Source organism: Mytilus edulis, chromosome 2 (genome assembly GCF_963676685.1).
Source record: "Mytilus edulis chromosome 2, xbMytEdul2.2, whole genome shotgun sequence".
NCBI lineage: Eukaryota > Metazoa > Mollusca > Bivalvia > Mytilida > Mytilidae > Mytilus > Mytilus edulis.
Window position 1 is genome coordinate 27,390,366 of NC_092345.1, and position 13,546 is coordinate 27,403,911.

Genomic DNA, 13,546 nt, shown 5'->3' on the forward strand with positions numbered 1-13,546 from the left:
CATTTGATTTGTCGAGGTGTATAATTACCAACAAATGTCAGAATGGTTGAGCCAGTGTTGCAAGGATTTTTTGTCTTTATTCAATATACTTTTATTGTCCAGTGGCACTCCAAGTTTTATTGACCTTTTTTTCACCCCAGATGGCATCTATTACAGGACCTACCTATTGTATTCAATGTTGAATTGTTCTCGTCCTTAACATAAATGTAATATTTGCCACTGGACATTTAACAAAATTACAATATTATAACTACTTCATCAATTATGTTATTTTATTATTATGAGGACACTCAGGAGGATAAGTTTTAACTAATGGAATTATCCTCTTGAAATAAAGATCCTTCATTCTTTCGTTCATTTTTTCCTAATGTGCTTTGTCTGTGTTTTTTAATTTTTTTTTAGCTCATCTACCAAATGGGCCAAGTGAGTTTTTCTCATCACTTAATTGGCGTCCGTCGACCGTCGTCGTCGGTGAACTTTTTACCAAAATCTTCTCCTCTGAGTAAAAGGGCCAAAATTAACCAAATTATACCACAATCATCATCATTTGGGTAAAATATGTCCGATGACCCTGCCAATCAACCAAGATGGCTGCCATGGCTAAAAATAGAACATAGGGGGTATAATGTAGATTTTGGAATATATCTCTAAAACCAAAGGTTTCCTTGTTACATTTTTGTTTGTTGTTATAGTGATTAAGATTATAACAAATTAGTTGACTGCTATACCCCTATTTTTGACATTTTTACCTATTATCACTGTTAGTTTTGTTCAAATATCGTTGTCAATATAGTCGAATTTTATACGACTGTCAAGAAAATGCTTGCACCAAGTCAGAAATATGACTGTTGTTATCCATTTGTTTGATGAGCTGGAGCTTTTGATTTTACCATTTCTCTATGGACTTACCATTTTCCTCGGAGTTCGATACTTTTTATTTAAAATATTGTTCAATTAGTCCGTGGCAGATTACAGTGGCGGATGCAGGAATTTTCGAAAGGGGGGGTGCTAGCCCAGGGCAAAAGGGGGGGGGTGCAGGGGGGTGCAAACATATGTCCCGATTCAAATGCATTGATCGGCCAAAATAAAGGGGGGTGCGGACCCCCGGAACCCCCCCTCTGGATCCGCCACTGGATTAGTGGGGTGTCGGACTATTGGGGTGTCGGACCAATGAAGTGTCGGACTAATGGGATGTTGGACTATTGGGGTGTCGGACCAATGGGGTGTCGGACTAATGGGGCGTCGGAATAACGGGGCTGCCCCGAAAATTGGAAAATAGAGTTGTTGACTTTTTTTTATCAGAATATAAAACAACTGTGTGTGACACTTGGTCCAAATTAAAACTGTAATATTAAAAGCTGAAACATAGCTTCAAAGTATAAGCAAATAAAGATATAGGTCACCGATAACGAAAAAAATTAGTTTGCCTTAAAACCCAAAGCTTTGGCGGGAAAATGGTGAAATTGGGTGAATTGTCATTTTGAGTCTTTCACAGATACACATAATAACGATATTTTTTTGAGTGACAAAAATACAATCATTTAACATCATTTATCAATCAAAATATTAAAAGGAATAAATTATAGTGAATTTACGACACAAACGTTTCGTGTGCTTGTTAATTCATGCGTGAAATTATGCGCAGTCGAATTGTCGAAGTTCCCACTTTTTAATGCAAAGTATGGAAATATATCAGGGTTTTTTTTAATGCAGAAACAACATGCACTACTGTAAAGATTATCCTCAGGAACATAATGAATCAAATAAATGTAAACATAATTTTGGACTTTTTCATGTAGAAACTGTATTCTTGTAGTTTTAATTAAATTTAATGCCAGTTTTCTCTTAACTTTTTCTCTATTTTTCACTATTTTTAGCCTTTATCACTCTGCACCTTTTGTTCCTGATTACCTATTCGGGTACACCATCTGGACCCTAACTATGATGAAGTATACAAAACCAACACGATACTTCGAACAATTAGAAATGAAAATATTTTTTTTATTTTTTTTAAGTGGTAACAAACTGTTTTATTCCCCTTTCAACTATGTGTTATTTAATTTATTTTATCGAATATCTTTTAAATTTGAAATTGAATTAAAGAAATTAATTGGCCACCCGCTGATTGATACTTCGCTACAAACTTCTACATAAAAAAGTGCATACACAAAGTTAGGAATCTGATAAACTTGGTTATGTCCTTTCGTGTGATGTGTTTGAGATTTTGATTGTCATTTGATTAAGGACTTTAACATAATATTGGTGATTGTACTTCAGAGATTATTTCACAAATAATTGTCGTATATATTAAAGTTAATGTGCTTGTTATGTTGTTAACGCGCTTAGCATTACCTTCAAGATATATATAACAAAAAATAGAATCATGTTTTTTTTCTTTGTTCTATCATAAATGACAGTGAAATTATATAGTGAAATTATAAATTCGCTTTTAGCAGCCATTTGCCGTCTGTCGTCGTCAATCGTCGTCTGTTTACTTTTGATAATGTCTTCTCTGAAACTACTGGGCCAAATTTAACCAAACTCGGCTTGGCTACAATCACCATTGGCCAAGTTTAAAATGTGTCCAGGCCGATGAACTCGCCTTCCTACCCGTAAACATAGAACATACATTGTAGGAGAAAAATGCAAGTTTTGTCTATCATTTTGAAAACCGTTATAAATAGAGAATTCTAACAAGGTCACAAGTGTTCAGAATGTTGAGCTCTACCACATTTCCATATACGTCCAAACTTTCAGACGTAATCCCATATGAGTTATTTTCCATAAATGACATTTTTTGCCATTTTATATTTCAATTTTGCCTATTATCTTGAAAACTACAATTAATAGAAGATAAATTCATATGCAATCATGATCTGCAAGACAAGTTCTACAATTAAGTAAATTTATATCGTCAAAATCGTCAGTTGAATTCTGATTTAAGAGTCATTGCCTTTTGTTAAATATTTTTACTTTTATTTGGGAGGAGGGGGCAATTTTGTTTTATGTCTTAAAAAATATAATATGGATAGAAAACTTGAATAAGCAAAAACGACGAACAAGACAAGAACTTCAATGAAGACAATATAAAGGAAATCGTTTGACGAATCCTTATTGGAGTTATTGCCCTTAAATAACAAATTCAATCATTCTTTTTTATCATTTGGCCTTTAGACGTGGAAATTATAATATATATAGAGAACTTTAAATTGCAAAAGCGATCAACAAGACACGTTCTACAAATGCGTGTAAGTTTCAAGGTCGAAATCGTAATTAAACTCGCTACATGTATATTATGTATTGCCCTTTAATAACGAATTTTGTTTTTTGCCTTAATATGTCTGATTATAATAGACAAATAGAAACTCAAATAAGCCAAAATTATCAACAAGACGAGATCTACAATTAAGACAATTGGTAGAAATTGTCAGAAAATTCCTTATTTTGTTTTTCAGCAATACAAGATCAACAAAAGACTGATTTTATTAATGAATTTTATGCTCATCTACAATGCTGGTAAGTTTCATTTGTTAAACCTTTACCGGATCTATATAAACTTTTTAGTTACACATTTGAATTACATCCACATCAGTAATACATACAATACATACATATACACATACTATGTGACAGAATAGCAGACGGTGTTGTAGTTATACATAAATATTATTTTAATATTTCGGTTCTAAGCTTAAAAGATCTAAATATGAACTTACCTAAATTACATAGCCCTTTATATTGTTTGTACACATTAGTTTAATAAATTTTTACATCGATGTTTATTTCCAGTAATGTGGATTAATCTAAAATGTTCAAAAACCTTTTAAAAAATTGACATTTGAGGATGAAATGAATCTCATCCTCTATATCATTTTTACAAAAAGTACATGTAGTATTATTTCTTGTTATACCATAACATCTTCCATTTTCTATAGCTAAGTTGTGGCTACTCAATCTTGTTTTCGTTCTACATGTTTTTAGTGAACATTAGGAATTCAGTGGTTTGCATAAATAAAATTGAAGACAAAACATATCTCGCATATATATATATTTATGTTTGGACATTTAAGAGAAGTATGTGAGATATAATCACATAAACCTATAACAAACAGTTCATTCTTTACAAAACACAACCAGTTACACTTACAAAAAATGTATTATTTGGACACCTCTCTAATTCGCAATACAAGAATATAAGTAAGTATAATAGCTTTTCAATATATACCGTTTGAAGTATTTATCAATTTAAACTAAAATTTGAAATTTTACATTTTCCTGTGAAAATAGAAGGCAGCCTATCTAGTTCTTGATATAACATAACATTTTTAGAAGACAATTTAACACAAATAATGTTCTTACAGTAGGTCATTATGCATAACTCAATAAAGAATCGATATTACTAGTATCAAAAAGTGACATAGTTTAAAAACATACTATTGACATTTCTTCTATAATTAGCGAACATAACTTTTTTACCTTGTTCTGAAAGTTTCTGTTGTAACATATTATATTTGTCATTAAAATCAAAAGTAAACCAAGGTAGGTAAAATTATCAATAATGTTTTTTGTTTGTTTGTTATCATTATACCATTCAATCAACATAAACTGTACCACCTTTTCTAAATACTACCATTTTAGTTTTATTAATATTAACACTCAATGATTATATTGATGTACATTTATATCATTATATAATGTATCAAGCATATTTTGTAACCCTAAAAAAGTAGGAATAAATTCAATTCTTTCATTTCATATGGAATGGCATTACTGTAAAGCCATTTCACAATCATTAATATATAACGAAAAACGTATGGGAGATAACACCTGTCCCTGCATCAAACCCAATTCATTGATGAAGTAATCTGAATTAAAACCGTCACCACATAAACAAGTAGACATATTAGTATGAATAGATTTAATAACAGTTAGGAGTTTACCTTTGATACCCCTTTTTGACCATTTATACTATAACATAAGCATTTTAACAGTATCGAATGCTTTTATGTAATGAACAAAACAACAACAAATTCCTTTGTTTGCTGGACAGTGGTTACGACAATTGCAAAGATTAGAGCAAAAATTACATTTACAGTTCCAAAACCTGGGCGACAGTACAACTGGGCGTAAAAAATGACATCAAAAGAATCAGACCAGTCCACTATACGTTGATTTAATACGACAGTAAATAATTACTTAAAAGACAAACATCTCTGTACAATATGTCCTTAGTCAGGAATCTGATGTTGAGTGGTTGTTGTCTGTTTATGTAGTTATAAGTGTTTCTCTTTTTTCCCGTTTGAATGGTTCTAAACTAGTGATTTTTAGGCCCTTTATAGCTTGCTGATATGTGTCAGCCAAAGCTTTGTGCTGAAGGCCGTACTTTGACCTATAATGGTTTACTTTTATAAATTATTACTTGGATGGAGAGTTGTTTCATTGGCACTCATACCACATCTTCCTATATCTCTGGACCAAAGTGAGCGACAGTCCCTATTTCAACCTAAAGTGTATCTTTTTATCTACAGTATGTATACGTGCAATACATAGGTATATAGTTTATTAGTTGTCCGTTTTTAGCTTTGATTTGATTTGGGTTGTTTAATATTTATTAATATTCATATTACCAAAAGTGATAGAAACATTAGAAGACATTTGAATGAAAACAGTCGAATATGATTACAATAATTACAAAGATTTGTTTACAATTATCTTCATGCAAAAAAGAAAAAGAAAAAATAACACAATACTGCACATTTATATGTTTTGACATTGACAAATAAAATTATCCTAAAATAATAAAAAAAAACTGAATTTGAAAAAATATTGTGTTTTGTATGGGATCACTGTAGTCACAAACTCATCACCACACTAATTGAAAATTGGTATATTAATACAATGAAGACATTTACAACATATATTTTTCTTTAAAAAGACAATAAGAAATTTAGCAAGTTTCTAAAAATAAATTCTAACAATATTTAAACTATTGATCTAATTACGTATTTGATTTGATATGCGACTATATGATACAAATAAAGGCAACAGTAGTATACCGCTGTTCGAGATTCATAAATCGATTGAGAAAAAAAACAAATAAAAAAGATGATTATATGTCACATAGTTTTGTTAAGGATGTTCGCTACTCTGTTAAAAAATAACAAGCTTTTTAAAAGACAGTTATGGATTGATAGTATATAAATAAAGAAACTAAAAGAGAAGAACAAAATGGAGGGTCCGTGTGCTCGTTTTCGAGATATAAGCCATTGAAAATTTGGCGGGAAATAAATCTCTCTAGATTTTTCATATATTTAACATTGGCACCTTATCTGTTTCAAAAGCTATGAAAAAATAACAAGAATTTTATAAAATTTTGAAATATGGCTTTTCAAGCTTCATGTAATAAAATTGTGAAAAAAAAGGAGGGGTTAGTGGGCAAATTTTTTTAATGACAATACATGAATAAAACCAGAGGATTTCGAAAATCTGGCAAAAAAATCAAAAAATGGAAGAGCAAACATCCTTAAATACCAGCAGTGTTGTTTACTTCGATGTCTATTTTTCTTTTACGTTTGTTATGTCGAATGTAAGATATGTTGTTACCATGAGAAACACGACAGGGAACACACGTAGGGCATACTCAGATTAAACCTCCCGGGGGCTATAAGATCACTCCAAGTTTTCGTTCGGGTTTCTGTTGCTCAGTATTTAGTTCATTATAATGTTTTGTAGAATGTTGTTAGTTTTTGTTCGCATTTTAAGTTATTTTGTCTTGATTCCATCAGTTTTTCATTGACTTGACAGTTTTTATTTACCCTTTTGTATCTTGTTTAGGTGTCTGAGTATAATTTTATGTGGAATTGGTAGATTAAATAAGGTAGATTGAAAGTATTTGTGATCATAAAAATGATTTGTCAGAAAAATAAATACTAGTATACTGGAAATGATTTCCATGAAGTGGGATACTTTATGTTTTTAAAAGACTTCTTATTATACTTATTACTGCTAAATGGTGGCCCTTGTGAAATTAGACCCATTTGCTCCGCTGCGCCGTTAACTACACTCTGCTGCCTAAGTTATTACATCCTTATAAATGACTAGCATATATCACGTCGAAGATACCAGTTCTTTTTCAGATATAAAAAAGGAACTATGCAATGTTATGTGTTGTTAGTGTAACGAAAATGAAAAAAAATGAAAATAAATTGAGGCGTCCGTATCACACGTTTATGGTCATATTTATAAATTAACTGTTTACAAAACTTAGGAATCATAAACACTAGCCTGTAATTCAGTGGTTGTCATGGTTGTCGTTGATTACTGTTTGCATTTTGAATGTTCCTTTATTGTTTTAACCATAAGTCAGGACGGTTTATTTAATGAATCGTTTCACTTATTTTTCACGTTGGGGTCATTTATAGTCTTGTACTATACAGTAATGATTTTGTTTATCGTTAAAACAGTGATAATTTATAGTTGTTTACATCTTCGTCCTTCGTTCTCTGATGAAAATTTGTCTAAATATGACATTTTCTTATTTTTATATGAAGCTTTGTGATTTCTATCGTCTATGATTGTTGGTGTGATAATTCACTGTTTCAGAGAAAAGAAGTTGATATCCCTGTGAGATTTTTCGTACACTGAATTTAAACAAAATTTATATATCAAAATAGATAAAACTAAAATCTTATAAGATATAATATAGAAAAAATCTTAAAGGTTAATGTATAACAAACGTTAAAGGTGAATGTAAAACAAACGTTGAGACCGTGTATATTTCATATTAGGTTTGTAGGGAGGCGGGGCTTATTTCATACACGGTTAGTAGTGGTTTTACATCCCTTTATATTCCATATTAGGTAAGAAGGGAGGCGGGGCTTATTTCATACACCGTCACGGTAAGTAGTGGTGTTGCGTCCCTTAATAAAAAAAAACGGTACTCAGAAAAAATCTTAAAGGTTTCAAAAGACGAAGAAATTGATGATTAAGATGGAATTAAATTTATAAAACACAATTAAACCTAACAAGTCGTTATTGTTGGCATCTGTTTTTGCTAACAGTATTGAAGACTTGCTCATTTTGATAGGTCACTAGTCTAAATTTTACACGTTAAGATAGTCGGTAAGATAAATTCGTTACATAGTGGCTTTGCTCTCACCCATATGGAATTTACTGACCCCATGTATACCGTATTAGGTCACAAGCACACTATGTGACTAAAAATACCCGTCATATTACATTTTCAATGGCGATCAAATTCGTGTTTGTAAATGTGATCGATTTATCAAAATAAATTCAAACCTTTATCAAAAGAGGGACGAAAGATACCAAAGGGACAGTCAAACTCATAAATCTAAAACAAACTGACAACGCCATGGCTAAAAATAAAAAAGACAAACAGAAAAACAATAGTACACACGACACAACATAGAAAACTAAAGAATAAACAACACGAACCCCACCAAAAACTAGGGGTGATCTCAAATGTCTTAAATCTAGTCTGAAAGGCTAAAATATATATTTTTTGTACTTAAAATGACATATACAACACTTAACTATATAACAGTATTGCAATGAATTTTATATGAAAACTAAGTATTTTAAGCATAATTATTTCATTCGCATTTAATAACCAAATAATTACTTTGTTCCAGGTAATGTGTCTCATTTCGTCTCTTCACAAATATTGAAAATGCAGCATCATCGAAATATTTTTTTTTTTATAAGACTCACAAAAACAAACAGTGTAAGGTCTTCGTCCTGATGTGTGCATGCATTTTCACGACACTTGGTACAATGCGACACTTCCATCCGTGTAGCTTAAACAGACAATCTTCTTTTGTTTGTTGTAATTCACTCCATAAGGATATTTAATTCCATCACGCTCAGTAAGTAAGACTTTGCTATCTTTCCCGTCATGTTGTATTACTATGAGGTTATTGGAGGTTTGACCAACAACAAATACGTTCTGATTAAGATCCACTGATAATCCTTTCGGTTTGACAATAGACTTATCCTTGAATACCCAGATTTCTTGTCCAGTCGTACTACAACAGTGTACTGTATTACTGTTGCGGTTTGTATAGTATATCCTGTCGCTAATCGTTGTTATATGATACACATTCAAAACATCGATATCGATTGCATTTAAAGTCTTCCCCTTCAGGTCCATCACTACTATGCCTTGAAACAATACAATAACATACAGCTTATGGTCCTGGTAAGATATTCCCCAGCAGTTAGCATCACAAATCACCCTCTTCCTTTCACTAGTATTCTTAGTGTTTATAATCTCTAGATACTTAGCCTGTCCATATGTGACAGCAATACATTCGGTATCTACTATTGTAAGACTATGTGGTTTATCAGAAACAGTAATGTCACGTATGTGTTGACCATCGTTATTGTATTCCATTAATTTGCCACTTCCATAATAGTCTGCAATTATAATTCGGTCGTCTGGTAATATGATGCAGCCAGATATTGGTTGTTTTGATCCTTTGATATCAAACTTCTGTTTCAGCTTCAGATTTACATTTTGAATACTTTGCGAATATCCATGTATCTGTATCTGAGCCTGGTCGATCTTTGCATCTTTTAATTGTAGATTGGCCATAGTTTCCATAACTTTGATTTTTCCAAACTGTTTTACCTCATTCACTAAGGAACTGATCACGTGATTGACCTCTATCTCCATGTTATAATTCGTATTATCCCTAATTTCTTCCTTGAGCGATCCGATTTTTTTACACAAAGATTGGTTTAATTGACGCGTTCCTAGAAACACTTGAAGATCAGATGCAAAACGTTTCATCTGCAGTGTCTGTTCTTTCAGTTTTTCTACCTCTTTCTCCATTTGCTTCAATTGGTTTAGAATTTTCACGACTTTAAATTTATAGTTTTCATGTTTGGATTTCAAATCTAGCAGCAGTTTTCTCTCGAGTTCATCCAAGTATTTATTGAGATTCTTCCGTGTGTCTGTAATAGTTTTGCGTATTGTTTGTTCATCTTCGTTCACAGTTTTCAACGCCATTTCTCGGTCTTTGATACAAAGCTTCACGTTGTCTATCGTTGTTGAGATAGTTCCTTCTAAGTCTAAGAGTGCACTTGATTGTTTAGCATTTTTTGTTGCATCATCAATGGAGATGACATCAGAAGAGGAACAGGATTTATGTTCTGAAGGAATACAGACTACGCATACTGCAATATCGTGCTTCTTGCAGTATAGATCAAGCTTTTTACCATGAATCTCACAGTTCAGATTTACTGAAATGTTTTTTATTTGACGAAAGTTCTCAATAGAAATCATCTTGTGACCTCTCGAAACTTTCATAGATTTGTGGTAATTTTCACATTCTCCACAAAATCCCTCTTCACATATAGTACACCATTTCTTTGCAATTTTCGAGATGTCCTCATATCCACATGAACCACATGATATGTTTAGTTTCGATGCCATGTTATTTTTCCTGCTCAAATATAAGGTACCTCAAGTAAATAAGAAGATCTAGAATTCATTGAGGTAAATTTTGATATAATTGGTTGCTGGTGGGTGATTGCTGTAACCTATATCTTGACATCCAGTTTTTATTTGGTGAGAAGTTCTTATTTAGATGCTAGTAATTGATTTGTGGTTTAAGGGAACATATCTTATAATAGCACTTAATAAATGGTATGTGCCGAAAAACATCTCTGGATTTACCTCCATCAAAAACGCTCAGAGTCAAATATTTGAAAGTCTTGTATGTCTAATGTATGTTCCAAAACACGCAAAGAGCAACATGACCAAAATGTTGGATGTGTTATGATTGATATTTTAATCTTAGAAACTTGATTTTTTTCTTGCTAGGTATTATTGGCTATGAACCGTCTGTCAGTTACTGCGAGATATCTCAGATATGTACTGTATGTAGTCGTGTTGTAAAGGATGTATAAATACCGTGCTACATCCGTGCTGTTATGTTTCTGCTTTATATCGATCCGATTGTTTTTTTATAATATTTTCTGATTTTGTGATGTTCCAGGTTATGGGAGGGTTGAGCGCTCATAAACATGATTAACACCACCATTCTTTATGTGCTTAACCCAAGTCAGATGCATGTCGTTCAGTGGTTGTTTTGGTAAAATTGTTTTGTTATAAACCAGGCCGTAAGTTTTCTTAATTTTTGGTCATGTCGTATCTTTTTAGAGCTTACTATCAAATAAGGGTTTTTCCTATTGATGAAGGCTGTACAGATATTTATACTTTCACAATCTCTTAATGCTCTATTTCGATTAAAATTAAAAGAACACATATGTGTTTTCATCTTTTTTTTTCAAATAACACACATACGTTTTTAAATAAACGATTGTTGTTTTGATATAATATCCAATCAGTATGGTCACCGATTTTGTTTTACTTTTAAATGTGTCGACTTATTCGTAAGTAGATCGAGTTACTTTTCTTTATCTCTTTTTTTCTTAGTTTTGCTATAGCTACTGGCTGTTAAGAAATGAGCATGATTTTTTTCTAAATCATTTTTTTTAAATAATTGTCGTTCCTACATTTTCTTAGTATTTTTTTTCTAAGGTTCACGGACATGGACATCTACCCTCACTTACTTTTCTATATATTTAAGAAAGCAAGAATTCCCTAAATATTTTTTTCTCATACTACATTTGTTGTTTACAAAGCTATTAACTGTGAAGAAATTGGTATAATTCCTCAACTTAACAATGTATGACATAAAGGTGTCGGGTATTCTTTCATTATGATAAACAAAAATAGTGGTAAGGCTTTAAGCTATACGATTCGTGCCGATATAAATATTATATGTTACTGGAACACCCCCGCGAAATCGCGGGTATTTAGAGCTTTGTTGAAAGTATGTATTTATAGTTGTAGAGAGAAGTTTTGTAAAATATTTTGTGTCAGGAGAATTTCAGTAAAAGATTTCATGTCTGTAGAATTTCTTAAAAGGTATCAAAATTCATTGGTACTTGGAAACAGTTTAACCCCGCTCCCTTGTTTCATTAGTCCGTTATTATTTTTTTCGCGTTAAATTCCATCATTTTCGCGTTTCTGTATACTATGAACATACGAAAACTAGAAACATAGTGTATTTGCTATTAACTATCAATTTCAAGTTTCTTTTCCTATGCGATCATTTGCTATATTATGTAGAGAGTTTATATCAAAACGATAATTATTGTCCTGTCCCCGCAAGTTTAAAACAGGAAGTCTTTTTGACTTAAAAGCGAAATCGCGAGCATTTTAAGCTTGGTTGAAAGTATGTTAACTATTTTAGGATTAGATTTGAAAATATTTAATGTCTGGGGAATTTAAGAAATGATATCAAGAATCATATATGTACATGGAAACAGGACAATATTTTTAAGCCCTCTGTCTTTTTGTAAAGTGCGTTATTATTTTGTTTTCTCTTAGATTCCATTATTTTCGCGTGTCTGTATACTTTGAACATACATATCTATATAATGAATATTAAAGTACATTTAATTTTCTATTAACTGTTAATTCTAAGTTTCTTCTCCATGGCGATCAGTGCTATATAATATAGAGAGCCTCATAGAGACAAAATGAGGTCTTCTCGTTTAATAGTAGAGATACGGGAAAACAACCCAACACATATAAAACGTTTTTACAATCGAAGTTAAGTAGCTAAAATGGTCGAGCGTCAAACTCATTATTATAAATTACAGCAGTGTTTCGTTATCGGGGACAACAAGTTGTCTTCTTGCCCTCGAGTATAATACCCCCGAAATCGAAATGATAAAATGCTTCCTTACTGTGGTCATCACGATGGTACGGTACCACTATAATTGAGTAACTATTACTTATCCCAAAACGCACAAAAACAGTTCAGTGGCGGATTCGAGGAGTCTCGGGGTTTGAACCACTAGCCCCCTATTTTTGACGATCAATACATTTGAATAGGGACATATAGTTGGAAATTGCATCTCCTTAATTCTGGGTTGGGACCCCCCATTACCGCCCCCACCCCCCATTTTTGTTAAATGACATGATCCGCCCATGCAACCCCGACTGCACTCCGGATTTACAGAGACTTACTGTCCAATCTTTTATATTATATAGCAAGTGACCACAACAACAATTTCTATCAAATTATGATAAGAGTTTGTTGGTTTCTATTACTAGTATGTTAACTCTGTCATCATTTTCAGTATTTGAATGATACCGTAGTTATGTCAGCATTAGAAGATAATTTCAACATATCATTTACCAAATTCTTTTACAACACGTCACACTATAACCATTAAAGTAAAAAGACAAAGATATTGAAGAGACAATCTTACCGTGCCACGGTGGTTTATCGTGTTATGACTCTGTGTTATGAAGCAGATAAACAGAAAGAAAGCTAGTTACAGTTTTTGGTGTTTACTTATATATTGCTGATACACTATTACTGTTATTTACCTGAGAATACAAACTATTACAGCAACAGGAAAACATACGATACTATTTTTCCCAACTTTCGTTTCTATCGTCAGTCAAAATGAGTGTCTGCCCAAATAAATCACATGACCG

At 32.1% G+C, this 13,546-nt stretch overlaps 1 protein-coding gene across 2 annotated transcripts; it reads right to left on the reverse strand.

Annotated features, from left to right (window-relative positions):
- Positions 1 to 8,556: 8,556 nt before the first annotated feature.
- On the reverse strand, positions 8,557 to 13,534 carry LOC139511870 (uncharacterized). 2 transcript variants are annotated; one of them, XM_071298999.1, is made up of 2 exons: positions 13,474 to 13,534; positions 8,557 to 10,469 (listed from the first exon to the last, which is right to left on the reverse strand). In XM_071298999.1, the coding sequence occupies exon 2, from the start codon at positions 10,457 to 10,459 to the stop codon at positions 8,780 to 8,782; it is 1,680 nt and encodes a 559-aa protein (XP_071155100.1). In that variant the 5' UTR covers positions 10,460 to 10,469; positions 13,474 to 13,534; the 3' UTR covers positions 8,557 to 8,779. The 2 variants fall into 2 exon arrangements, with proteins under 2 accessions (XP_071155100.1, XP_071155101.1); XM_071299000.1 differs by having other exon boundaries at positions 13,323 to 13,504.
- Positions 13,535 to 13,546: the final 12 nt, after the last annotated feature.

Bases quoted from the DNA above. Each gene is read 5' to 3' on its own strand.
- LOC139511870 (XM_071298999.1), bottom strand. From the start codon at position 10,459: ATGGCATCGAAACTAAACATATCATGTGGTTCATGTGGATATGAGGAC.